We start from the raw sequence: 24716 nt of genomic DNA, 5'->3' as shown, positions 1-24716 counted from the left end.
ACTATGGGTAGGGCCTACTGTGTCAAAATGCTACTCAATTAAAATTTTATTGGTTCACTTTTAAGTATCCACATGTAATTGTTCTTAAAAGTAAACGTTGTCGTTTTAGAAATTAGCTGATGAAATATTAACCGAAGATTGAAATAAATTTAAAAAGTGGTTCAATAAAAATTCTCGATGTAGTTCTAGAAACATATCAGCGGCAATATTCAGAATACTTGATTCTGATTGGTCAATCGCGGCGTTCAGCGGGAAGATATTCCACGAATGCTGTTTAGACCGCTGATTATTCGACTCGTACGCCTCAGAGAACTTAAGTATGAATATTACTTTAATATGGTTCTGCTGTGCCGAATGTTATGTATATTGTATAGGACTTATTTTAATTTTTCGTAGCTAAAGCGAAGGCAATTTTCAGGTAAAGGTATAGAACTCGTTAGCTTTGAGTCAAGTTACTTTTGACTCCTATTATTGTTGAATTCTTTTAAATATAGGTAGCGTTAACTTTTTGCATTAGACTAAACCAGTCTTGTGTTATTACGTTTTTATAATGTGTGAAAAGTCATACCTCAGAATTTCGCGCCATTAGATTGGAGTGCGCGCGCATGAATATTTGAATTCAATTACCTCAAAAATGTTGCTCTTGACTTTAAAAATTGAAAGCAGACAAAAGACCTTCAAAAACATTTTGGATACAACGGGAATCAGACTCAAAGGTGAGTGTATAATTTCTTCTTAACATGCCTAGCCATGGAGAAAATGGGAGCCAGGAATTTTTTTATGAAGTTTTATTTTTGTAACATTGCAAACCGTACAGATAAATCAGTTTCTTAGCAAACTACAGTCTATGATGACGGTGTGTTCACTACAGATAAACACATCGCAGCAGATACAGCTGGACTGTTGAAAGACCTGCGAGAGAAAGTAATCCAGTTTACGTGGTTTCACAAACGTTCTGCAACTTTAAAAAGACAAAACACCTTCCACCTAACTGAGGCTAACTATAAAAAAACGAATGCAATATCATTAAAAGAAGAAAAGAAAAAAAAACACTGCTTGACAATGTTATCCAAGCACTTTTAATCAGGGTAATTGCTTTAAATAGAAACTGCAAACAGACACAGCGAATGGTTGTATTTTTCAGGGAGAAATCGACTTTCTACACTAAATTTACAGTATAACACCGTTCCACATCATCCATGACGAAAGAAACAGCAATAAAATCGGAGAGAACATTTTAAGACGAGCATGTACCAGTAAATACAGCAGATTCTGAGGATGCAGAGTTTTAAAAAACCAAAAAGGGAATGAGCGAGTTCAGAGGGGAAAGTTTTTAGACTGATCTAGGACGAGCTTTCCTCCATCTAAACTCTATTTAACAATACATCTCAAACACTGATCAGTGGGAAAGGGCTGGTTCAGTCGCTCATGTCCATGTCTTCGTCTCGCTGGTCTTCGCTGTTTCCGTCCGACTCGCCACGACCCGCGTCATCGGCACTGTCTACTTGAGCCTCTTTGACCTGTGGCGATGAAGCGGCGTCCGAGTTTCTCTCTCGCTCTTCTTCATGCTCGCTATCGTAGCCCTGCTCTTCCTCATCGTAATCCCTGGTCACCTGCGGTATACAGAATTCAGAAGCAGTTTTAAAGGTGCAGAATGTAATGTTGACAGCTAGTGGTTGAAACGGGTATTGCAATCGACAATGGAAAGAGTAGCAACAAGCCTTGCACTGTAAACGCACTTTAATATTGAATGCAGAGGATTTTTTGGTTGGGTATAATCTGCAAACTCTGACCCTGTTTGTATACGTCCGGCTTCTATACATCTATGTGGTGTTTTTAATCTGCTTTAAGACACACGTGTAAATTCATAAGTCGACTCCATTGCTGAGTATTTCCTCCTTAAAACTGCAGTGAACCAAAGACAGTCTCAAAAACACGCTTTGAAATCGCTGGTGTTTCTGACGTCACAAACTACCTTGTAACCAATCAGATCAACGTGTGATCGTCAACCAGTGGATCTCTGAGCTGAGTGAGTGGAGGCGGGGCTCATTTGCATATTCATAGAACCGAGTATACTAAATGAGGCAAGGGTGTCAAGTTACATTCAAGATATTTTAAGACGAGGAAATTTTTCCTCAAAGAAAAAACATTTAAATATGTAATTTTGGTGATTAAAGATGAGTTAAGGGATACAATTATTGACTACAGGGGGACTTTAACAAAATAGAAATTTAACCATCCTAATCAGATGCCATGTGGCAAGAGTCCAGCGACAAGCAATTTGTCTATAACAAATGCGACAAAAAAAACAGCCAATCAGAACAGTATGTGGGTGGAGCTTCTATGCAAATGTACTACCCTCGCATCAAAATGGATAAGTATATGAATTCATACATATTACACCATTTTAACATTAAAAATACATACTGAGTGACAAACAATTCAATACAGAATACCTAATTTCCTATAATTTATTTTCAAGATCAGGTGTAAATGCCCTCAAACACTTTTGACACGGATTTAAATCCGATCCCTCAAACCACATCAGGAGGAGGTCTGAGACACGTTCCAGACGAAACTGCACAAGTGTGAACGCATCTGGTTGTTGAAACCCCATATGTAAACTTTACTCCTCCCAAAATGTTAGAAAAAAAACACATGAGCGTGTTATAGGCTATAGGACATATTATAGCCAGATGTATGCGCTACCGCAACACGCATTTAGCAAGCCAACGCGCAAACTGCCGCTAATAAAACAGAAAGCAAGTCGCAGACGCTTAACACACAATCATCTTCTTCATTAAAAGTAGTGAGACTAAATGTTCTTACCGGTGCTGATGCCGCTCTCTCTCCTATTGAATTTAGCTGATGATAAAAAAAACAAAAAACAGCTCATATCTGTTGCTTTCGCTGACGTTAACTTCGTTAAATTTGCATATAGCGTGGGAATTGAAGATCGGATTTATATCCGTTTTGCGGAGACACATTTATGTGGGCAAGTGTAAACGAAACCGTTTTAACAAATCAGATGAAATGAGCAGGTGTATATCACACAAAATAATTAAACGCATGAAATTCTTTGTAAATAAGGTTCATTAGTTAACATGAACTAAGAATGAACAATACTTAGTACATTTTGACATTAATATTAATAAATGCTTAATACATTATTAAAATCAAAGGTTGTATTTGTTAACATTAGTTAATGCACTGTGAACTAACATGAACAGCTGGATTTTTATTAACTAAAATTAATTAATAGTATACCAAATGTATTGCTCATTGTTAGTTCATGTTCATTAACACATCAACTAATGATCCGTATTGTAAAGGTGTTGCCAATTCTTTTAACATGAAATATAGCATTTAATCAGTAAATGAGGTTATAATGGTCATACTTTGTATTTTGTTGCTCAAGCCGTGACGTGGCAGAAATAGAAACCGTTTCTAAAACAGAATGACGTCACGGCTGACCAACATTAATCGTACCTTCACATCTCCCTTCTCACTGTCAGACTTCCGGTCTCGATCCCGGTCCTTGTCTTTGTCTTTGCTCTTCTTGCTGGTGGAACGTTCCCTTTTTTCACGAGTCCTTTCCCGATCGTCTTTCCTGTCTCGGTCACGGTCTCTCTCGCGGTCTTTATCCTTCTTTTTCTCTTTCTTGTGTCTGAGAGAAACATGCGGTTTTTGGGGTTAAGGCGGGTCTGAGAAAGGAGACGTGTGTGTGTGTGTGTGTGTGTGTGTTACCTGCGAGGAGACGGGGAGCGGGACAGTTTTCTCTTGGGAGATCGAGACTTCTTTGGTGATCGAGTCACGCTGCGACTTCTCCTGTGCCGTTTGCTGGAGAGAGAAACATTTGCTGGATCAAGAGGAGCTCTGACCTGATGTGGACCACAGTAATTTGGGGTGCACTTTATCAACACCTTTTTATGCGTTTTGGCCATTCATTTACACGACAACAGATTTCAAAGTGCAAGTTTTTTTTTTTTTTTTTTTTAAATGATACCCTAAACGAAAATGCAAATCTGTGATAAAGGGTGACGTCATGCACATGCGTGTTACGTGTTCAGTCTATAGGTGTGTAATATCTCTTTACAAATGACATCGCCATCTACTGGCTTGGCAGCAGAATACAGGGTTCGTACAGATACTGTAAAATCAAAGTAAATTCAAGCACTACAATCAGAGATCTCATTTATCAAACAATATCTTATCTTTTAAATTCTAAAAAAGGTAAATGGATAAAAATAAACCAATAAACAAAATGGAACAGATAAAGTGCACCAGATGCAGTGACTGCGGTAACTAACCATTGAAGGGATACTATGACAAAGATATTGCTTTCCTTATTGAAACTGATTTTTTTCTCCCATGAATCTATGATTGAGCTGAAGAATAAAAGCTGTATCATATACTTGGATATTTATACGAGCAATATCACGCTCATAGCCATGGGAAATAACTATATCAGACGAACTGCATCTTTGATTTTGTGTGAAAAGATTGTTTTTTTAATCAATAAAATTAACACTAAATTTCCCATATATTTTCTTTTAATAATTAATAAGTACTTCATACACATGGCTGTTTTCAAGTGTTTTCCAGGACTTAAATTTCCTAAGTATTGAGCATATTAAATACCTTGTAAGATCCCGGTTTTTAGTCGTTTTCATGGACCTGTATGAGTGGGGATCGTATTGACAACATTATCATCTGTATGCAGAAAACGCACAGGAAAAACTTCTCCGTTTTTAGCACATCGTTGTAGTGTAAACGTACCCTTAGTTTCACAAGATGTACTTGTGAAAAAAGGTTGAATAAACTCAACGGGACTTTTTTTTCCCGCTATGTGAAAATGCACATTAATTTTAGATGATTTGGATGCATCAAAACTGGGGGTTTTTGATTACTAAAATGTAATAACCATTAAAACGGAATTTGAAAAAAAAAAAAAAAAAGCATAATGTCGTTGGGCTGTACACTCACCGGCTGGTGCTGCGGGACCGTCTGGCGCTGCTGTAGCTTTTCGGTGGAGTTTTTGAACGTTTTCGGATCTTTTCCTCCTTCCTCCGATCTCTACATCAAAAACAAAACACAAACATCTTTGAGGAAATGGACCACTAGCATCGCACCGCTAACCCTGAGAAACCAGAAGCACATTTTACATGGTTTCACTTCGGACAGGGCAAAAAAATCGATTTTTCGATTAATCGTTTTTAAAGTGTGGTCGATTCAAAATCGATTCTCAAAGGCCATGAATCGATTTTTTCCATATTTATTTCTCTATCACCCAAAAGCCAGTATTAGTTTTCCTCCACTGCTCACAGGCTTCATGTTACAGCGAATGCTGTGAGATATTATGTGTATTATCTTGAACATAAAATAACCTGATCCCGTTTGATCAAGGCGTGCGACTGTTCTGACTTTTCCAATCATCAGTTTTTCATCTTGCATCAAAATCCTGTCTATTCATTGTATGCATTTGAAATATAGAGTTGGGTTCTGTTTTAATGTACCATTAATGTACCCAATTGTACCAACAAAAAAATTCATGTTTTGTGGCTTAATTTTTTATTAATTAACCACTTGTAAACTTATGTTCACTGTTCTTTTTTATTAATGTAGGATTTGTATTAAATCTATATTCATTGAGTTGAATCGAGAATCAAAATCGAATTGAGAGCTTGCGAATCGAAACCGAATCATCTGAATCGATACCCAGCGTCTCAATGTTCTCACTATCCATCCTAAACAGTGTGAGATTAGAATAAGTGTGTCCCGAAGCATAGTATGTTGAAGAGAGTGTGCCAGAAGTCCATGGATGATCTATTTCTGGTGGATTTTCGAAGTGTATAACAGCTAATATTACCACAACCCACTGCGCTTTGGAGGAGTAACTTCAAACACGAGTAAAGTGTTATAAACATGGCGGATGTGTGACCGACCGAGAGAGGTTTAGATGAAGGTTTGAGTGACTAATCAAAGTTTAACCTGATAGAAAAAAAAATGTATTTATTGTTATCAGTGTCATATTTCATCTGTAATAACGTGGACTTTTATAAAGAGCCGTTTCGCCATTAACTTTTAAATGCATCATTATGCATTAGCCTAATATGAGGAGTCTCTCCACATGAAAGACCCGCAACTGTAGACTTTTAGGGCGTAGTATAAGTAGGCGAATTGAGACGCAGCCCTAGTTTGACCTGATGATGAACTCACCTGGACCTGGAGCGTCTGCTGCGATCTCGTGAATCGGTCCTCCTCCTCCTCGGGCTCTTTGACCTCCTCCTGCTCCTGGACCGAGACCTTCGTCTAGAATGACTCTTAGAGCGCCTACGGTCACAACATATTCAAATCAGCCCAGGACTGGATATGAATATCAGCTTAAACTGCTGATTAAAGCGTCTTCACGAACCTGTGTCTGGAGCGGGAGCGGGACCTCCTGCGTCTGGACCTGGACCTGGATCTCGAGCGCTTACGTTTATCATCCTTTTTACCTGAAGAAGCAAACGCTTTAGCACAGCGCCCTCATTTAAAACTAAAATACAGTCGAACCAAAAATTATTCAGACATCTTTTTTTTCTTTTTTTTTTACTAGTGTGATCAGGACACTATAGTTCATTTATGTGAGTGAGGAGAGCAAAATAAAGTAAACTGACATATTACACCCAAAATATTCTTCATACAGCGACTACCAGTGACATTTGGCACCAAAAATGATTGACACTTTGACCTGATCAAGTGTTTTTTCTTTAATTGCTAATGCTCTTTTTACACACAGACTGAACAAAATGAAGCATTGCTTGGTGATTGGTCGAGCTAAACTGGTATTATCTAATTGTGTAGTTCAATTTAACAGCTGACAGATATTCAACATAATTCCTCTGTGAGACAGTCTAACAGAAGGACGGACAAAACCAGTCAAATATCAACTGAGTTCTGCTCATATTTTATTACCATTTTCTAAACTATAGCGAATAAACTGTGATAATGTGAGAAATGTTGAAGGTGTCTGAGTAAATGTGTGTTTGACTGTATATAGAGTTGCTCTAGTGTCTGTCCACTCACTTCCAGGCTCGATTGCGGCGGAGATCAGAGACTGTGCCTCTCTCACTCTCTTCATGGCTTCTTCGATCTCTTTATTGGAGGCGTCCGCCTTCAGTCCCGGGGTCAGATTCAGCCCAGCGGCGAGAGGGTTCAGCCTGCAATCACAGTAATGTACCGATGAGAACACACTGAACCTCAATGAGACGAGTAGAGCCGTCTAATGACAGGGTACAACCAGCCAAAATAAGAGCTTGGTTTCACTTGAAGAATTTGTGAGAAAAATATTCTGTAGTCCGTTTCAGGAATACAATCATTTAGACATGCTTTTTAGATTACTAAAATTGAATCTAACCATTAAAATAAATAAAAATAGGACTGGTTTCACAGACAGGGCTTAGATTAATCCTTAAGACATTTAAGTAGCTTTTATAAACATTACTGGTGTTCATCTTAAGACAAAACAGTGACACTGATATCAGTTCAAACATGCATTTTAGTGCATTAATCTTTGTCTGTCAAACCGGGGGGAAAAAGAATCCAGAATAAAACAAATCTGCTTTCATACAGCCCTAGATGATATTGATGGACTTACTTGGGGTCTATGGATGCCATAAGCTTCATGAGCTGCTCAGCCGACAAAGTCTAAGAAGAAAAACACAAAGATTAGTGAAAGAGTGAAGCATATCTGGTCTATTGTTGAAGGAGCTGAAAGATGTCAAACCTGAGGGTTTATGTTGGGCGCCGCCATTGCAAGAGCTGCCATGGGGTCCAAGTTCGGCCCTCCAAGACCGCCAAGAGAAACACCACCAATCTGACAAAACATCAACATCATTATAGTCCAAAGAGGGCGATCGTCTCGTTACATTAGACACGTTTCCATTACAGATTTGCGTTTTTTTTCTAAATGTCGATAAAAACTATTTAGAGGTTTAGAATCCAGTATTCCTGTAATACTTTTGTCTTTTATGAGTTTAATAAAGAACTCCATCTCGTCTTCTGTCTAAACATAACGCATCATCTACGTCAGGTGACCTGTAAATACACAAAAACTGTTTCCACAGCAGTTTTGCGAAATATTCCTTTTTTGAATTGCCTGAAACCTCCTCATGCGAGCGTAAACTTTAAGCTAAATGGGAGTTTTTGTGAAATTGACGTGTTTCCATTGGGCGTTAGGCTTGCTACGATAGATGGCGTTGACTGTTCAGAAGCAACACCGGTTACATCACTTGCCCACCGCCACCTACTGTCGACTTGATTTTTTTTATTCTTTTATAAAATTATTAAGTTCAGTTAGAGAACAGACACCATTCTCTAACTACAGATCAGCAACATGAGTCCAATTCCATTTATCACGAGTGAGGAACTGACTGACAAGATGGAGGAATATTTGGTGTCAAAGCAAAATGTAAAAGCGCATTTTTTCATTAAGAATAATAGGCTAATGAACTCCCCATTCAAGCAATCCACCCCCGAATTGGTGCTAATTTGAAAGTGAAACTAAAATGCAACATTTTTCTACGGGCAGAACAGAGCGAGCGTTTTCATTCATTACTATGGAAAAACACTTGCGCCGCACCCGGATTTTAGTTTCACTTTCAAATGAGCACCAATTCGGGGGCGGATTGCAAATTTGACTTTTGCCTTTAAATCAGCGATTAATTAAAAAAAAAAAAAAAACACTGGTGATACCAGTGATGTCACACGTTGATTAAACGCGAAAGAGGAATCAATGTGGTGTTCGAGCGCTTTCTCTCTCTCTCTCTACAGATAACATGCGAGTCCCGATTTTCGCCTCTTCTTCTGCGTTTAAAATTGTTTGAATGTGTAAATTGGCAAGACAAAACAAAATTATTAACTTTCACTTTATGATGGTTAAATTTAGCAGTTAATCCGCGAATCACATGCGTGCTGAACCGTGGGGAGCTGATCCGTACAGGTCACCCCTTTTGTGAATGTGTAAATTGCCAAGATTAAAAATGATAAACTTTCACTCCATGATGGTTAAATGGAGCACACTCACAGATGTGACGGGATTGGGCGTCGGGAGGAGTCCGCCTCCTGGCAGTAATCCTGCGACGGCATTGGCTGGAGCGAGCAGTGACAGAGCCTTGGACTCGTCAGGAATCACTCCTGCAGGACAGAAACGCCACAGTTAAACCACGCCACGGCTCTCGCACCACACACACACAAACAAACAGACCCCTTTTTTTTTCCAAGTCTATATTTGCACTGACATCAGTACTCGCTTTTTCAGAGGAAGCTAACACATGAGGTCCCTTAACAAAAGCATGAAGTGCACAATACTACAAAAAAGGAAATGACACTAGACACACTGCCAAGATGTTATCACCTGAACTTGATTTTTTAAGTCATGAACCAAATGTAAGCAAGCACAGCCGGATCTCCACTGGGATGTGCTCTCAAGTTTCATAAGTTGTATAATGAACAAGCGACTCAGGTCGGCTGCTTCGCTATAAAGCACACAGAGACATCAAGATAGACAAAACAGAGTTTATGATTTGGGTGTCAGCATCAAATGACAAGTTTATTAATCCACTGATGGTGTGACTTACCATGACTAATGCAAATAACATTTGTTTAGGGGGCTTTTGCTGGTTATTTGAGAGCTAAAACTGCCTTTACCTTTTCAAGCACATCTAAACTCGTCTATCTAATGAATGTGTGTGCTGGATTGAGACACATTATTATAAAAAAAAAGACGTCTTCCAGCAAAAGCCCATTTTAAACTCAACTACAGACTGTAAAAAAAAAAAAAAATATCTAGAGTTAAATGACAAATGAATGTCTAGTGAGTGCATGGAGTCCATTGGGCGAGCGCCTCTGAAATTCATATCTCACTTCAAACAATTCAATCATCACTTACACACACACACGAGAGAGAGAGAGAGAGAGAGAGAGAGATGAGAGAGAGAGAGAGAGAGAGAAACAGGACAAGCTGCAGAAGACAAAACTGTTGGGTGGCATTTTCTGCTGGGCCTGGTTTACAGGACTTGCAGAACCAGGGAAAAGAACTGGAAAACACAACAACAAAAAACAGAAACGACCGTTAAAAAGCGTCTCAGGCCTTTTTCAGTCATGTGGAGAGGAACAAAAGAACATTCTCAGACTGTTTCTTACTCAAAAAGGGAGGTTGGACTAATATCATAATACGGACAGGAAAGCCTGATAGTGTGCATATATGTGTGCATAAACACTCATGCAGAAATGCGCTACATCTCGTCTTACCGTAGATTATCTCGTGTCTGATTAGCATGCAGTTCAATCAGAAATGTAGAAACCAACAAGGATTTGAGCCTAAACATTTGTGCTTTGCATGATTAGATCGATCGATCTTTGTCTGTGAACTCGAGTGAATTCAGTTGGAGACACAAGAGAGAGAGGATTATAGTTTACAGCAGGGAAACACGTGGGCTGGCCGCTTTTATTTGTCTACAGGGTCACACTCAGACATCTGCCGGCTCTGCAATTGCCTTGTTCACTATAAAAATCACACACACAAATGACAAAGAGAAAAGTTTAACAAAAAAAATGAAACTAAACTGGGAAAGGCAATGAGTTAAACATGAGCTCCTGCCATTCAGGGGGTTCATTCCCAACCATCTCATTGATATTTCTGAAATATACGCTGCCGTGCAAAAGTATGATTATTAATGTTTTTAAAAGAAGTCTCTCATGCTCACCAAGACTGCAGTGATGTGATTAAAGTATTGATTAAAGTCAATACTTTTATCCATCAAGGATTAATTAAATTGATCAAAAGTGACGGTAAAGACATTTATAATATTACAAAAGATTTTTTTTTTTTTTTTAAATGCAGATTTTAACTTTTATATTCAAAGAATCCTGTTTTCAACACTGATAATAATCATAAATGTTTCTTAAGCATCAAATTACCACATCTGAAGGATTTCTGAAGGATCATGTGACACTGAAAATTCAGCTTTGATCACAGGAGTAAATTACACTTTACTGTATAATCAAACAGTGATTTTAAATTGAAACGATATTTCACAATATTACCGTTTTTTGTATTTTCAATCAAATAAACACAGCCTTGCTGAGCAGAAGAGACTCTTTCAGAAACATAATAAATCGTACCGATCGCAAACTTTTGAACGGCACTGTACAATCACACGTACGTCTACGTTGAGGTTTGAGCGACGGCCGCTGGGATTCACTGCACTAATGCCGTCGTCTACACTGTGAAGGGATCGATCACGTGTCTGAAAGTGAACATGAACGGCACAAACCTTCTGCGAAGGGGACGACGATCAGCGCTCTGTCCACGAAGACCGTGTTGGTCAGATGCTGGGAAACTCCGACTGATTCCGGCTCGTGGAACTTTACAAAACATACACGTGAAGTCACAGGCAAGGGAGAATCACTGAAAGAAAATATAGATGCTTTTGCAAGATGTACACACACTTGATCACACACCTCCTGCAGTTTTTCAAACACCGCAGAGAAATATTCATCATGTTCGAGCAAATCATCATCTACGGCATGTCATAAAGATCCAAGATATCCGGCTCAGTTCTAGATCTGCCGGCTTCAGAGCAGATCCACCAGCGGCCTACCTTCGCTGCAGATATGATGACGCCAGATGTTTTTCGATGGGTGAAAAACAACAAAAGCACAGAACAGAAGTTAGCTACTGGAGAACCCTGCATTCTGCCTGCCTGAGCAGTGAAATCAACATTTACTGAGTCGAAATGTAGTTCGACGCCTAGAAATGAGCTGTGGTTGTGGCGTCCGATACTGAATACTTCTCTGCTCGTCCCCGGATGACTTACTACTTCCGGCGGGATTCTGAAGTGTGTACTCGATGGACACTTTTCTATCCCATGAGGCCACAGGAGAGGATTTATGAATGGTGGTGAAGCGGCGCAACTGACGCTGGTAGGTCATGTGACTAACAAAACGGCGGATGTAGTTCGTCTGCACCTCATTCATACTACCCATATACTATACAGAAAGTACTTTTTTTTTAATGGTCAAGAGTAGTGTCTACTCAGTATGCGATTTCAAACGCAGTGCATGTCATTTAGTGCGCATGTACAAGTCTATGGAAGCCCATTTCCACAGCATTAAGATAAAAATATAATCATTATAACTCATAATTTCTCATTTTAAATCTCATGATTATGAGTTAGGGCTGGTTCACACAGAACACGTCTAGATCAAGGTCTAGAAATGCGTTATAACAACAAAAACTTATTTTTAACTTGAAAGCGCGATTTCATGCACGAGACTGCAAAAAACGCGAGACTTGAGCGCAAAAACACGTCCGTTTTGCGCGTTTACATTGAAAAACAACGGAAAAGTAGTGCAGCTCTGCGTGAAATGCTCCTTAGTATGTCAATTTCAACTTTTTGCCATAATTTCGACTTTTATATAACATTACATTGTTATAACTAACATTTAGCAAAGCAGGATAATGTGGCGGAAACGTGCTTACGTAATGACGCGCGGACGCAGATAAACGTGCGTGACGTCACGGCTCCTTTATGCAAGAAAGCGCCACTACTGTAAAAACTGCACCCAAACTGTAAAATATGCGTCTGCTTTTATTATATTAATCATTAGAAATCATTATAACGAGGGCTGACGCTCACACGTGGACAAACTGGAGATAAACGAACGATATTACTCAAACAAATGAACAAGCGATGACCCGTTTAACCGGTTAAACTTAACGGATGGATTTGTGTTGTAGTTTGTGTGCTTTATCTACACTAGCGAGAATAGATTGAGCTAAACTGTGGTTGTTTTGTGCCTATGAATATGTATATTTTGCACATAATCGGGTTGAATAGACAACATTATGGAATTGTTATACATCCGAACTGCCGTATACGTGTATAAAACGTTCTCTATATTGAACACGGAGTGATTTGAAACACATTTCTACTCACTCTGGTGGAAAGAGTTTGAGCTCGTCGATGGTTCCGATGAAGCCGAACAGGGTTCGCATCTGCTCCGCGGTGCTGCTCGGCGACACGTTCGTCACCTGGATCACATTGGTGCTGGACGTCATTATGGCTCCGATCTGATGATGGTGAACGTCAATCGAAAGACATTTAAATCCGTGCGGTAGAAACGCGATTTTACTCGATTTCGCCTCAATGGATTCTTTATCATTCGTCTCGCGGCCTTCTGCCTCACGCGCGCATGACTGCGGGACCTGTAATGGCGCTCGTGCTGCGGCGTGACCTGTGAAGCGCGCGCTCATAAGAACATGGCGGCTTCTGTGGCAGATTTCAAAATAAAGGTTTTCAAAATACGTCCTCATTTGGGTTTCAACCTGGGGACCCTAGAAAAATGTACAAAATAAACATGAAAATAAATTAATAAAACCAAATTATTATGATATTTATTTATAAATAAATAATATATATTACACTGACTTAATTTGACATTACAGTTTATTATGTTTTCTAAAATCTGGCCTGTAATCATGGAATTAATGAAGGTTACTTTGTTATATTTTCCCTCACACAAACTCTAAACTTAAAACAATAAATTCATGTCTGTTTCTTTGTATGATTTGTATCACCTGACAAGAAATATGGACATATAAATTACATCATGTAACAAAAGCAACCTCTTGTATCAGTTAGTATCACTACTATAGTTTTATTTATATTGAATTTTTTTAAAATACATTTTCCGTTTTCATTTTAAGTTTAATAAAAGTTTTAGCAACCTTGTGCGTTTTGTCATTTTTATTAGTTTTTTAATGCCTGTATATTTTTTTTTTGTTATTTTAGTAGTCACACTAAATTAACATAATAATAAAATACGTTATTTCACTTTCGTTTATTCTCTTTCAGGTAACGAAAATGTTTTTCTCACGGCTTTAGTTTTTATTTCAGCTAACTATAAAAAACCTGATGTGTATATTAAATGATACATGACCATTTACAAAAATAAATAATGTACAGGCTTATTTTGGGTGGAATCCTTTGGGAATATTTTATATATATAAATATATATATATATATATATATATATATATATATATATATATATATATATATATATATATATCACCATCGTTCATATTTTCTAGTGTAAAAGTCTTTTGTGGTGGACTTCCTGTATGGCCGTGACGCGGGCCGGAAGTCGTCACTCAGTGTCAGCAGATAGGAAATGGAGACTGAAGGGGCCTCATCGATACATCAGCGGTGTTGAATGTGATCGATTACTCTGATGCTGATGAACGGAACCCATGGAGCCCCATGAGGAGAAGCCCATCATCTACACGATGGAGAACAAACCCATAGTGACCTGTGAGTCGATGTTATAACCCTCATAATACTGTCAGCTCGACTGCAGCGGTGTTTTGGTGTGTTGTGATGGTTCACACTGACATCTGATTCATAATATTCCTCCTGTCAGCTTGGAAATATCAGGGATTTTAAAAAAAGATTATGAGTTGTACATTGCTTTCAGCGGGACATTGCATGTGAAACCTGGCTGCAAACCGAACGAATCGTTCCTCTGAATCGGTTCTTATTCATGAATCGGTTTTAATTATGTTTTTAGCGAATCGGTTTAAATCAGAATCATTCGTCCTGATGCCTTCAAATACAGTCACTTTAGCACAGTATTTTCTGGTGTTTCATTTGTTAATGTTTTCAGCCCAAACTAACAGTTCATTGGCTGCCTACTAGTGAGTTTCCTAAACATGAATATAATTATGACATATGTCTATATTGGCAAATATCTACCTGTAAATTTCAGCTACATTAAGTATTTAGTATCATGTTATATGTCAAAATACCACAGTACTATCTTCTGATACCTGATACGGAAACAGTACTTTTCAGTAAGTGAATATCAGTCACAGCTGCTGTGTGTGAATTGTAATTTATTTATTTATTTAAACTCTAAACTGTTTCAGTTTTATATAATTAAGTACATCAACTAAAACTAATTAAGACAATTAACAACTAGCTGAATTAAAATGCTTTAAATGTTTACATTTTATTTCAGGGAACGTTTGTTTTTATTTCAAGAAACTGAAATGTTTTTTATGCTCATAATTGTATGAAAGGGGCAGTAAGCGATTTTTTAAATTTTTTTAGAAACGCTGTTGGACAGAGCACCAAATCACACTTGTAGCCAATCAGCATGAAGGGGTGTGTCAACTCACTAGGAGGGAGGGGCCTATGTTGCATAACGCCCCTTTCACACATACTCCGTTTGCAGTGCGTTTGCAGCTCTATTTCTGCTGTGCTGCAAACGCTGAATTAAAGTGACAGCGCATGTTTCGTGGTCAAAATGAACACAGATTGACCTGAAAATGTAGTAATTTCACCATAAATGTAAAATAAATACTACTTTTTTTCACAGTCATCTTTTTACTTTAAGACCGGGGTAAAGCAAAGAAAAATATAATTTACCTCAACAAGGCGACATAATGATCAACACTCGTTTCATTCGTGGAGGTGGAAAAACAAGTTCTTTGTGACATGCAAGATCTATTGTATTAAAATTTAAATGCAAAAGAAAAGGCATGAGAGTCGGCTGTTTTTGTCAATTTTAAGTTTTAATTTAAAATGTTTGCGATTTTAATATAAGTACATGGTTAAATATTTGACCACTTGCTTGAGCAACTTAATATAAGTAGAAGTAATGCATGGAATAATAAGCCTACGTTGTTTAAATTGTGTTTAAACGTGCATACGTCCATTAAAGGTCCCGTATTATGCCCCTTTTCACAAGATGTAAAATAAGTCTCTGATGTCCCCAGAGTGTGTATGTGAAGTTTCAGCTCAAAATACCCAACAGATCATTTTTTACATCATGTTTAAATTGTCATTTTTTGGGGCTCAGAAAAACGCGCTGTTTTAGTGTGTGCCCTTTAAATGCAAATAAGCTGCTGCTGGACGACCCAGGGGGCGGAGCTTCATGAGCTCGCGCTCAGTCTCTCAGGACTATTTCATCTCACGGAATGATGATAATATCAGAAACTCTCAGTAACGGTGTTCATTTCGAGTCGGACAATAATGCCTACAGAGTCAGAGTGCTGTATAGAGATGGAACAGGTATAGTTTAGTAGTTTAATTACGGTTATTATAACGTATTTGTCATCTGCTTGTACGTATCCATTATTTATTAATAGCCTACAAGTCTGCTGTTTCGGACCAGGTCCGAATGATGATCAAACATATACTGATGAGTTTAATAAAGTTTATTGTACATCACACAAAAGATGAAGCGTCAGTTTTACTTCTGAGTAAACACAGTAAGTTATAAGAAGTGCGCAAGTACATAAATGAATTTCGGTAGAGTTGAGGGAGCATTCCTGTGGGCGGAGGTTAGTCAAAAAACGGTTCTAGTGACGTCATTAAAGAAGGAAGTAGAGGGATGTAGTCCAAACGGGCCGTTCGCTGTAGGCGACTTCTGTTAAATAAAATATCTCGCTTGGCATTGAACTTTGAGCTTTATAATTTTACAGATATTATTTATACTCTAACAACAACATTACACACTAACTAAAGTTTGAAACATGGGATCACGAAGAACGGGACCTTTAAAGAGTGTATATGTGTACAAAGAGAATCGCAATGCTGACAAAACTTTTTTTTTAATAAAAGTTGCAGATAACTTCTGGATTTGAAATAAAAATAGCAAGTATGTGTTTGTGGTACAGCCGCGGATTAGTTATGCACTGCAAACGCAGCACATGTGAAAACACTGCACCACATACGCACTGCACGCGGAGGATGTGTGAAACGGGCGTAAGCGTGTTCGTGAATTTGGGGGCGGGGCTATAGGGGTGTGTATGTTTTTGTGATTTCAAATATCAACAGTGTTTCTTTGAAATTGCTTTAAATGATACATGACCATTAACAAACATGTATAAATAAAGAATGCAGCACTGTAGATTTTTGTTAGCAGTTTCTCGGTGAAATATAAGTGACAAACATGAGGTGGTAATGTGTGTGTGTGTGTGTGTGTGTGTGTTGAGCAGGTGCGGGCGATCAGAACCTGTTCACGGCCCTGTACAACTCACTGACCCAACAGCTGCCCAGAGAACCCATGGAGTGGAGGAGGTGAGATACGGATAATCTCTCACTGCACAGCGGATGTTTTATTATATAGGGTTATGCTCTATTGGCATCAGATCTTTCATCTTGTGATGCACAATCGAGTTTAACAGATTATCAGAAAGAATCAATGTAAGGTGGGGTTTGGTTCTGTGCATCGGTTGTTGATTGGATGTTGAGTTGTGGGCGTGGCACTCAAACCTGTATGCAAATGAGCGTGAGCTTGAAGGGGCGGGGCTTAAGCGCACTAAATGATTGGAGGATCCTATTGTTTTGCACAGTGCTTTTCACAAGCAGCAAAAAAAGCAACAAAAAAATCATGATTGTTACTGTTTATAATATGTTAATATCTTCATGCCTTAAGCCGGGTGCACACTGTGCGATTTTCACCGCGATTTGGCCGTCTGAGGCAAAGTTCATGGATATTTCGAGCAAAGTTTCATGTTGTGTCGAGCCTTCTTAGTGTTTTAAAAATAGCGATTTTGATGCTATCATAGCAGTGCCCCATTCACTCCCATTCAAAAGGCAATTTGACCGAAAACGAAAATACGGTCAAACTTAAAAGTGGCGTTTCCATTCTAATTATGCTTTTAAACGAAAGTTTGCCTCGGGTAGATTAACAAAAAGACCCTAGGTTGCATTTTGGCGAGAGTTACACTTTAATCAGAAAACATGCGAGTGTGAAAGCAAAGCATAATGCACAGTTCTGCTGATGATTATTTAGTTTACTGTTAAAGGGATGGTTCAGAGTAAAATCAACCTAGGGTCCTTTGCACCATGACCTCGAGCCAAACACCCCCCAGAAGCCTTTTCCCCTTGGATGAACATTATTAAAGTTAGAGCTTATTTAGAGATATCAGCCGGATGGTTTAGTGCAGGCGCTAATGGATCCAAGGCTGTATCTGGTAAATTACCGCACTAATAATGCCCAGAATGGACCAAACTTCTACAGAAGCACAAACAGGTTCTGTACTCATAAAACAAGGCGTTGGAAAGTTTGTAAATCAGGAGTTTATTTAAATAACACTTGCCTGATGGCTACACTAGATCCTTATGATCGCTTTCTGCCAGGACTTTTACGTGCTTTTCCCAAACCCCTGAAGTGACGTCGACGTCCGGGTTAGCGGTAGCATTAGCCATCAGGCAAGTGTTATTTAAATAAACTCCTGATTTACAAACTTTCCAATGCCTTGTTTTATGAGTACAGAACCTGTTTGTGCTTCTGTAGAAGTTTGGTCCATTCTGGGCATTATTAGTGCGGTAATTTACCAGATACAGCCTTGGATCCATTAGCGCCTGCACTAAACCATCCGGCTGATATCTCTAAATAAGCTCTAACTTTAATAATGTTCATCCAAGGGGAAAAAGGCTTCTGGGGGGGGTTCGGCTCGAGGTCATGGTGCAAAGGACCCTAGGTTGATTTTACTCCGAACCAGCCCTTTAAGAATCTGAATCCAACCTCTTAACATTTTTTTTGGAGGTTTGGAGAAAAGCTCTTGCAATTTATGTGTTTGTTAAACTGAACCATGAGCTTCGTTGAAAACACGCTCTGTGTGAACCAGCCCTCACACATCAGATATGATGAGAAGAGAGGATATCAGATATTTCTTTCCTGTTTGAGAGTCACAAAAGAGTATTTTCTTTCTTCTCTTGAGACTTTATCCTCCTCCAGGGCGTTAATGTCGCATCTAAAGCCGATCCACCGGAGCTGTGCGGTGAAACTCAGCTGTGATCTCCCATGATTCATGTCTTTAGTTGTTCAGGTCAAGCCTTTCAGCTGTGGTGTGATGAGGTGCCGTTCTGTTGTGTAGCTCTGAATTAAGGAAGTGATTTCTGTCACATGATCTTTCAGAACTGGAAGGAATGACGGAAATCCAGTCGTCAAGGTCTTCCTGTTTAGACCGTCAGCCTGAAAGAACCAGATCTGGAACTGTCTCAATATGTCTTTATATCTGTCATTTGACTCAACTGATTTCATGTTGTGTTCAGAAGAAATGCATTTAGAAGGGATTGATTAAAGGGGTGGTATAATGCCCTTTTCACAAGATGTAAAATAAGTCTTTCATTTCCCCAGAGTGTGTGTGTGAAGTTTTAGCTCAAAATACCCCACAGATATTTGTATATAGCATGTTAAAGTTGTCAATTTTTGAGGGTGAGCAAAAACACACCATTTTGTGTCTGTCCCTTTAAATGCAAATGAGCCGCTGCTCCCGGCACAGGGGGCGGAGCTTCAAGAGCTTGCACTCACACAGACACGCACTGAAAATTTCAAAAACTTTTAGCCTTTTATGTTCAAACCGGAGTCAGACAATGATGGAGAGACTCGAGAAGAAGAGACAACATGTAGAAGCAACAGGACATTTCTGAATGGATAGTTGATGAGTTTATGAAGCTGATGTGTAGTTATCTTCTAGTCATTGATTAGCATATTCTGTCTTGATAATCTATAAATCGTGTTCAGGGGGCGGGGTTTATGTAAATTCTAGGGTTGGTGATGTCACTAACCCGGGAGGAATGTGGTGTAGTCTCTACCAGCCGTTTGTTGTAGTCCTTAAAAAGCGATTTCTTTAAAAGCAAATATCTCCCTTTGCTTTGAACTTTGAGCGTTGTAACTTTGCAGATGTTGTTTATGCTCAAACAGCAACATTACACACTAACTAAAGTTAGAAAAGTCAAATCATAATCAACCATCCCTTTAAAGGGGACCTATTGTGCCCTTTTGCACCGTATTGATGTTGCTTCAGGCTCTACTAGAGCAGGTTTTCCTGCTTGAATGTTGATTATTCTCCTCATATTCTCCATTGTTGCGGCTCCTCCCTTCCCAGTCTGTCAGTAACGCTCTGTTTACTTCCTGTCTCTATGAAGCCCCTCCTTCTGAAAAGCACACTGTGCTCTGATTGGTCGGCTGGAGCAGTGTGTTGTGATTGGTCGAGCGCTTCGAGTGTGTTTGGGAAATGTCCCGCCCCTTTTCATAGCCGCCAGTTTAACACACTACTAACTAACTCAACCAGGCCCCGCCCCTTTATTCTGCGTATGAATTATTATAATGAGGAATATTGTGACGTGTTCGTTCCTGGAAGAAACTCAAGACTACAATGGAGGCGTTTCAGGAGTTCAGGAGCACTGACACTGATATAGAGAAGAACTGCAGCTTCTTCATGATCGAACACCAACATTACACACTAAAGAGAGATGATGAACATGAGGAAAAAGCACATTAGAATAATGTTCGGCTGATGTCAATAATCAGTTGTTTTCAGTTGAGAACAGCACAAGTGTGTGTGCTGGATTTAACCTGTGTGCGTGTGCGTGTGTGTGTGTGTGTGTGTGTGTGTGTGTGTGTGTTTCTCGTCTCAGGTCTTACGGACGAGCACCAAAGATGATCTACCTGGAGGCTAATTTTGTCCAGTTTAAGGAGGAACTTCTTCCTAAAGAGGGAAATAAAGCGCTGTTAACGTTCCCCTTCCTGCACATCTACTGGACCGACTGCTGTGTGAGTCTCAGATCTGAAACAAGACCATAGTTGTGTCCCACATGACATTCTGTGCGCTATGCACTCTTCTATCTAGAGTACGATCAGAGTCGGACAGCCTCATTCCTGCTGCTAAACAAGTCCCCCTGTAGTCAATCACTTTATGCCTTAAAACTCGTCTTTGATCACCAAAATGACATATTTAAAAGTTTTTTCCTTGAAAAAATGCCTTCATGTCTTAAAATATCTTGAATGTAACTCGACACCCTTGCCTCATTTAGTATGTGTGGTTCTATGAATATGCAAATGAGCCCCGCCTCCACTCACTCACTCAGCTCAGAGATCCACTGGTTGACGATCACACGTTGATCTGATTGGTTACAAGGTAGTTTGTGACGTCAGAAACACCAGCGATTTCAAAGCGTGTTTTTGAGACTGTCTTTGGTTCACTGCAGTTTTAAGGAGGAAATACTCAGCAATGGAGTCGACTTATGAATTTACACATGGTTTGTCTTAAAGCAGATTAAAAACACCACATAGACACATAAACAACATTAAAAGCTAGATTTTCACCACAGGGAGACTTCAAAGCTGTAACCGTTGAGTGCAGCATCCTGGGACTTAATTATTTTTTCTTGTTGAAATGATCAGTGAAGTTCTGGGATAAAAGTTTATAGTTCGGATATAAACACTGATGTCTACGGTAGAGATCAAAATACTGCAAATCACCTTTCGAAAGTGACCTGATGCTCCAGATAAAGATTGTATCAGTTACATCGTTACACCAGTAGGTGGCGACAAGTGACTGTTATATATATATTTGTCATTGAATCATTAACTCAAGAGATTTGTTCAGAAATGCTGATTAATCCAGTAATGAAACAATTCTTTATGGAATGAGTCATTGAATCATTTACTCGAACCAATTCTTTAAAGTAATAATCAAACATTAAATAGTCTGCAGCAATTAACATTTTGTCAGAAACTCTAGTAAATTACATGCTATTTTGTTAAGTTGTCTGTTCAGAATCGTAGATGTCGTCTCTATTTGAAACAACAAAATGTTGATTCACACTTTATCCAGAAATTCTAATATTCTGGAAATTAAATAATGCAGAGTCAAAATTGGAGAGAAAAAACACAATTTGCTTAGATTTGAGTACAAGTTGTTTCGTTATTACATTCAGAAATAATGTATAATACTGGTATGTGTGTGTGTGTGTGTGTATCAGGACACCGAGGTGTACAAGGCGTCGGTTAAGGAGGACATGCAGCGCTGGCAGGGTGTCCTACGTCTCCACGGCTCGGTCGATTGGCTCATCGTTGTGGTGGAGAGTGACAACAAGAAGAAGAACAAAACCAACATCCTCCCGCGCACCTCCATCGTGGACAAGATCCGCAACGACTTCTGCAACAAACAGAGCGACAGGTGAAGAGCCGACTCCTGAAATAGCCCTGATCCCAGTGTCCCGCCAGCAGCTGCTGGGACTGAGACCCGAGACACCGTTAGTGCTGATGATGATGATCTTCTCATGACTACACACACACACACACATCTCACACACGGAACGGATAATCACACATAATCCAATTAATCAGTCATTAGTCGTTCACAGCGTTTTAAAATGATCGTCCTGATTAACTAAACTCGTTATTTTTATACTTTATTATGTTTTATCATATATTTGTTGTTTAAAAAAAATATATAAATCAAATTATTAAAAATGAAAAATAATTGTATTATATATATATATATATATATATATATATATATATATATATATATATATATATATATATATATATATATATATAAAAATATTTTAACAAAATAAAAAAGTAAATAAAAATAACAATGTAACAAACTTAAAAAAAATCTATATATAAAAAATTGTTAATGCTTTATTATGTTTTATCATATATTTGTATATGATTATATATAAAAAAAATATAAATCAAATTATAAAAAAAATATATATATATATATATATATATAAATAAAGGTATATTTTATTTTATACTATTTTATGTTTATGTATGTTATATTTTATGTTATATGTATGTTATATTTAAATATTTTTACATTTACACTGAATAAAAAATTTAATAAAAATAACAATGTAACAAACTTTTTAAAAAAATATTAAAAAATGATAAAATTACATACACACACTGAGCTATTTTTATGTTTTATTATATTTTATCATATTTTTAGATATGATATAAAAAATAAAAGTACAATATATTTTTTATTATATTTTATATATTTATATACATTATTCATTATATTTATATTACACTATTTTTCAATATAATCAAAATTATAAAAATATAATATTGAAAAATAAAAATGTCACAAATAAAATTTTAAAGAAATAATAATATAATAAAAACACTGAAATGTAAAAAAATCATAAAAAAATATATCTCAGAGACACTGAGAGAAATATATCTCAGAGACTAATGATTATTTATATATTTATTAAATATAAATACAATTATAAAACAGATCCGCCCATATAATCAGATGAAACCACAGTCAATGAAAGCATGTAAACTGCCTTTAATTAAACATGGTACTGTAAGCATGTGATTAACCATCTCATATGTGTGTTATTGATTGATTATCAGGCAGTGTTGTGTGTATTGATCTGCTCTGTGAGTAAATGTGTGTGTGTGTGTGTCAGGTGTGTGGCTCTGTCGGACCCTCTGAAGGAGTCGTCTCGCTCTCAGGAGTCGTGGAGTTCGTTCCTCACTAAACTGCGCACGCTCCTGCTCATGTCCTTCACCAGGAACCTGGGCCGCTTCGAGGACGAGATGAGGACGCTGCGGGAGAAGCGCACCGAGCCCGGCTGGAGCTTCTGCGACTACTTCATGGTCCAGGTGTGTGACTGGCTGAGGAATCGAAAATCAATTCCAATTCTGGAATCCAATACTTGTTATAAAGTTAAAAATTCAGTGCCTCTCATCGATTCCTTTGTGAGCGTTTCAATATAACTTTTCAAGCGTGAGATGTTTTCAGTGTTGCACACGTGTATCAGTATATTGGATCCGTGCAAGGAACACGCCGACTTTTTGGGACTTTATCTTATTCCCCGTATCCCCCAGAGTTAGATAAGTCCACACACACCCTTCTCATCTCCGTGCCTCTGTCTGACGCACCCACCGCTAGCCTAGCTTAGCACAAAGACTGGAGGTGAATGGCTCCAGCTAGCATACTGCTCCCAATAAGTGACAAAATAACACCAACATTTTCCTATTTACATGTTACAACTGCTTCACCTTCAGAGAATATAGTTCCCAGTATGTGTACGGTTAGAAGATGGCTGTGTCTCATGTGACCTTGTTATTCGTACACGCTGTGTGAAACTGTGTGTGTGTGTGTGTTCAGGAGGAGCTGGCGTTTGTGTTCGAGATGCTGCAACAGTTTGAAGACGCTTTGGTCCAGTATGACGAGCTAGACGCTCTCTTCACACAGTATGTGCTGAACTTCGGCGCTGGAGGTAAAGGTCATCTGTGCATTAATCTTTTGTTGCCCGGCTTTAATATTTATAACAGACCTTCATGTTTTAAAGGCAATATGATAAAACTTATACACATTTAACTACTGTATGTGAGAATATTCAATGGGAATTAATGTAGTGAGGGACTTTGATTGGGATTTTAGGGATGTTGTGAAATGTTAAGCTATAATTTAATTTTATTGGTCATTATTATTTTTCACCTGATCCAAACATCTTTGATCACAGCAGAAAAGAAAAAGGGCTGAGAAAGTTTTATGATGGATTATTAAATGTATGTTTTTATTTATATACTTTATATTTTTTTATAAAATATTTGTTATTTATTAAAAATATTTTTAAATAAAATGATAGAAATAGAATAATATATTTTTAAATATAATAAATACTTTTTAAAATAAATATGAAATAAAATGATAAAAATATATTTTTTTACATTTTAAATTCATTCATTTGTTTAAATTGTATATATAATTTTAACTTATAACTAAAATTATAAATAATATAAATATAATATAATATGATATAAATAAAAACAAAATGATGGAAATAGAATCAAATATTTAAAAATATTCTAAATACTTTTTGCAATAAATA

General features: G+C 37.9%; 2 protein-coding genes across 5 annotated transcripts in view; one reads left to right on the top strand and one right to left on the bottom strand.

Annotated features, from left to right (window-relative positions):
- Positions 1 to 1056: 1056 nt before the first annotated feature.
- srsf11 (serine and arginine rich splicing factor 11) lies at positions 1057 to 13286 on the bottom strand. Of its 4 annotated transcripts, XM_084101763.1 has the most exons (14): positions 12984 to 13285; positions 11319 to 11452; positions 9068 to 9177; positions 7769 to 7858; positions 7640 to 7689; positions 7069 to 7202; positions 6416 to 6497; positions 6220 to 6333; positions 4987 to 5076; positions 4642 to 4677; positions 3748 to 3840; positions 3490 to 3667; positions 2830 to 2865; positions 1057 to 1613 (listed from the first exon to the last, which is right to left on the bottom strand). In XM_084101763.1, exons 1-14 carry the CDS (start codon positions 13103 to 13105, stop codon positions 1419 to 1421), a joined length of 1464 nt encoding a protein of 487 aa, XP_083957889.1. In that variant the 5' UTR covers positions 13106 to 13285; the 3' UTR covers positions 1057 to 1418. The 4 variants fall into 4 exon arrangements, with proteins under 4 accessions (XP_083957889.1, XP_083957891.1, XP_083957890.1 ...); XM_084101765.1 differs by lacking the exon at positions 2830 to 2865 and having other exon boundaries at positions 12984 to 13286; XM_084101764.1 differs by lacking the exon at positions 4642 to 4677 and having other exon boundaries at positions 12984 to 13284.
- Positions 13287 to 14192: 906 nt separating this feature from the next.
- Positions 14193 to 24716, top strand: part of trappc10 (trafficking protein particle complex subunit 10) — a 28871-nt gene continuing 18347 nt past the window's right edge. Inside the window, exons 1-6 of the mRNA XM_084101742.1 lie at positions 14193 to 14360; positions 17051 to 17132; positions 20484 to 20619; positions 21831 to 22027; positions 23286 to 23481; positions 23990 to 24101. Of these exons, the coding sequence (XP_083957868.1) occupies positions 14300 to 14360; positions 17051 to 17132; positions 20484 to 20619; positions 21831 to 22027; positions 23286 to 23481; positions 23990 to 24101 (784 nt within the window). The 5' untranslated portion in view covers positions 14193 to 14299. The remainder of the gene's footprint in view (positions 14361 to 17050; positions 17133 to 20483; positions 20620 to 21830; positions 22028 to 23285; positions 23482 to 23989; positions 24102 to 24716) is intronic.

This window comes from Abramis brama, assembly GCF_963993115.1.
Source record: "Abramis brama genome assembly, chromosome: 23".
Taxonomy (NCBI): domain Eukaryota; kingdom Metazoa; phylum Chordata; class Actinopteri; order Cypriniformes; family Leuciscidae; genus Abramis; species Abramis brama.
This window is presented reverse-complemented; position numbering and strand designations above follow the sequence as displayed.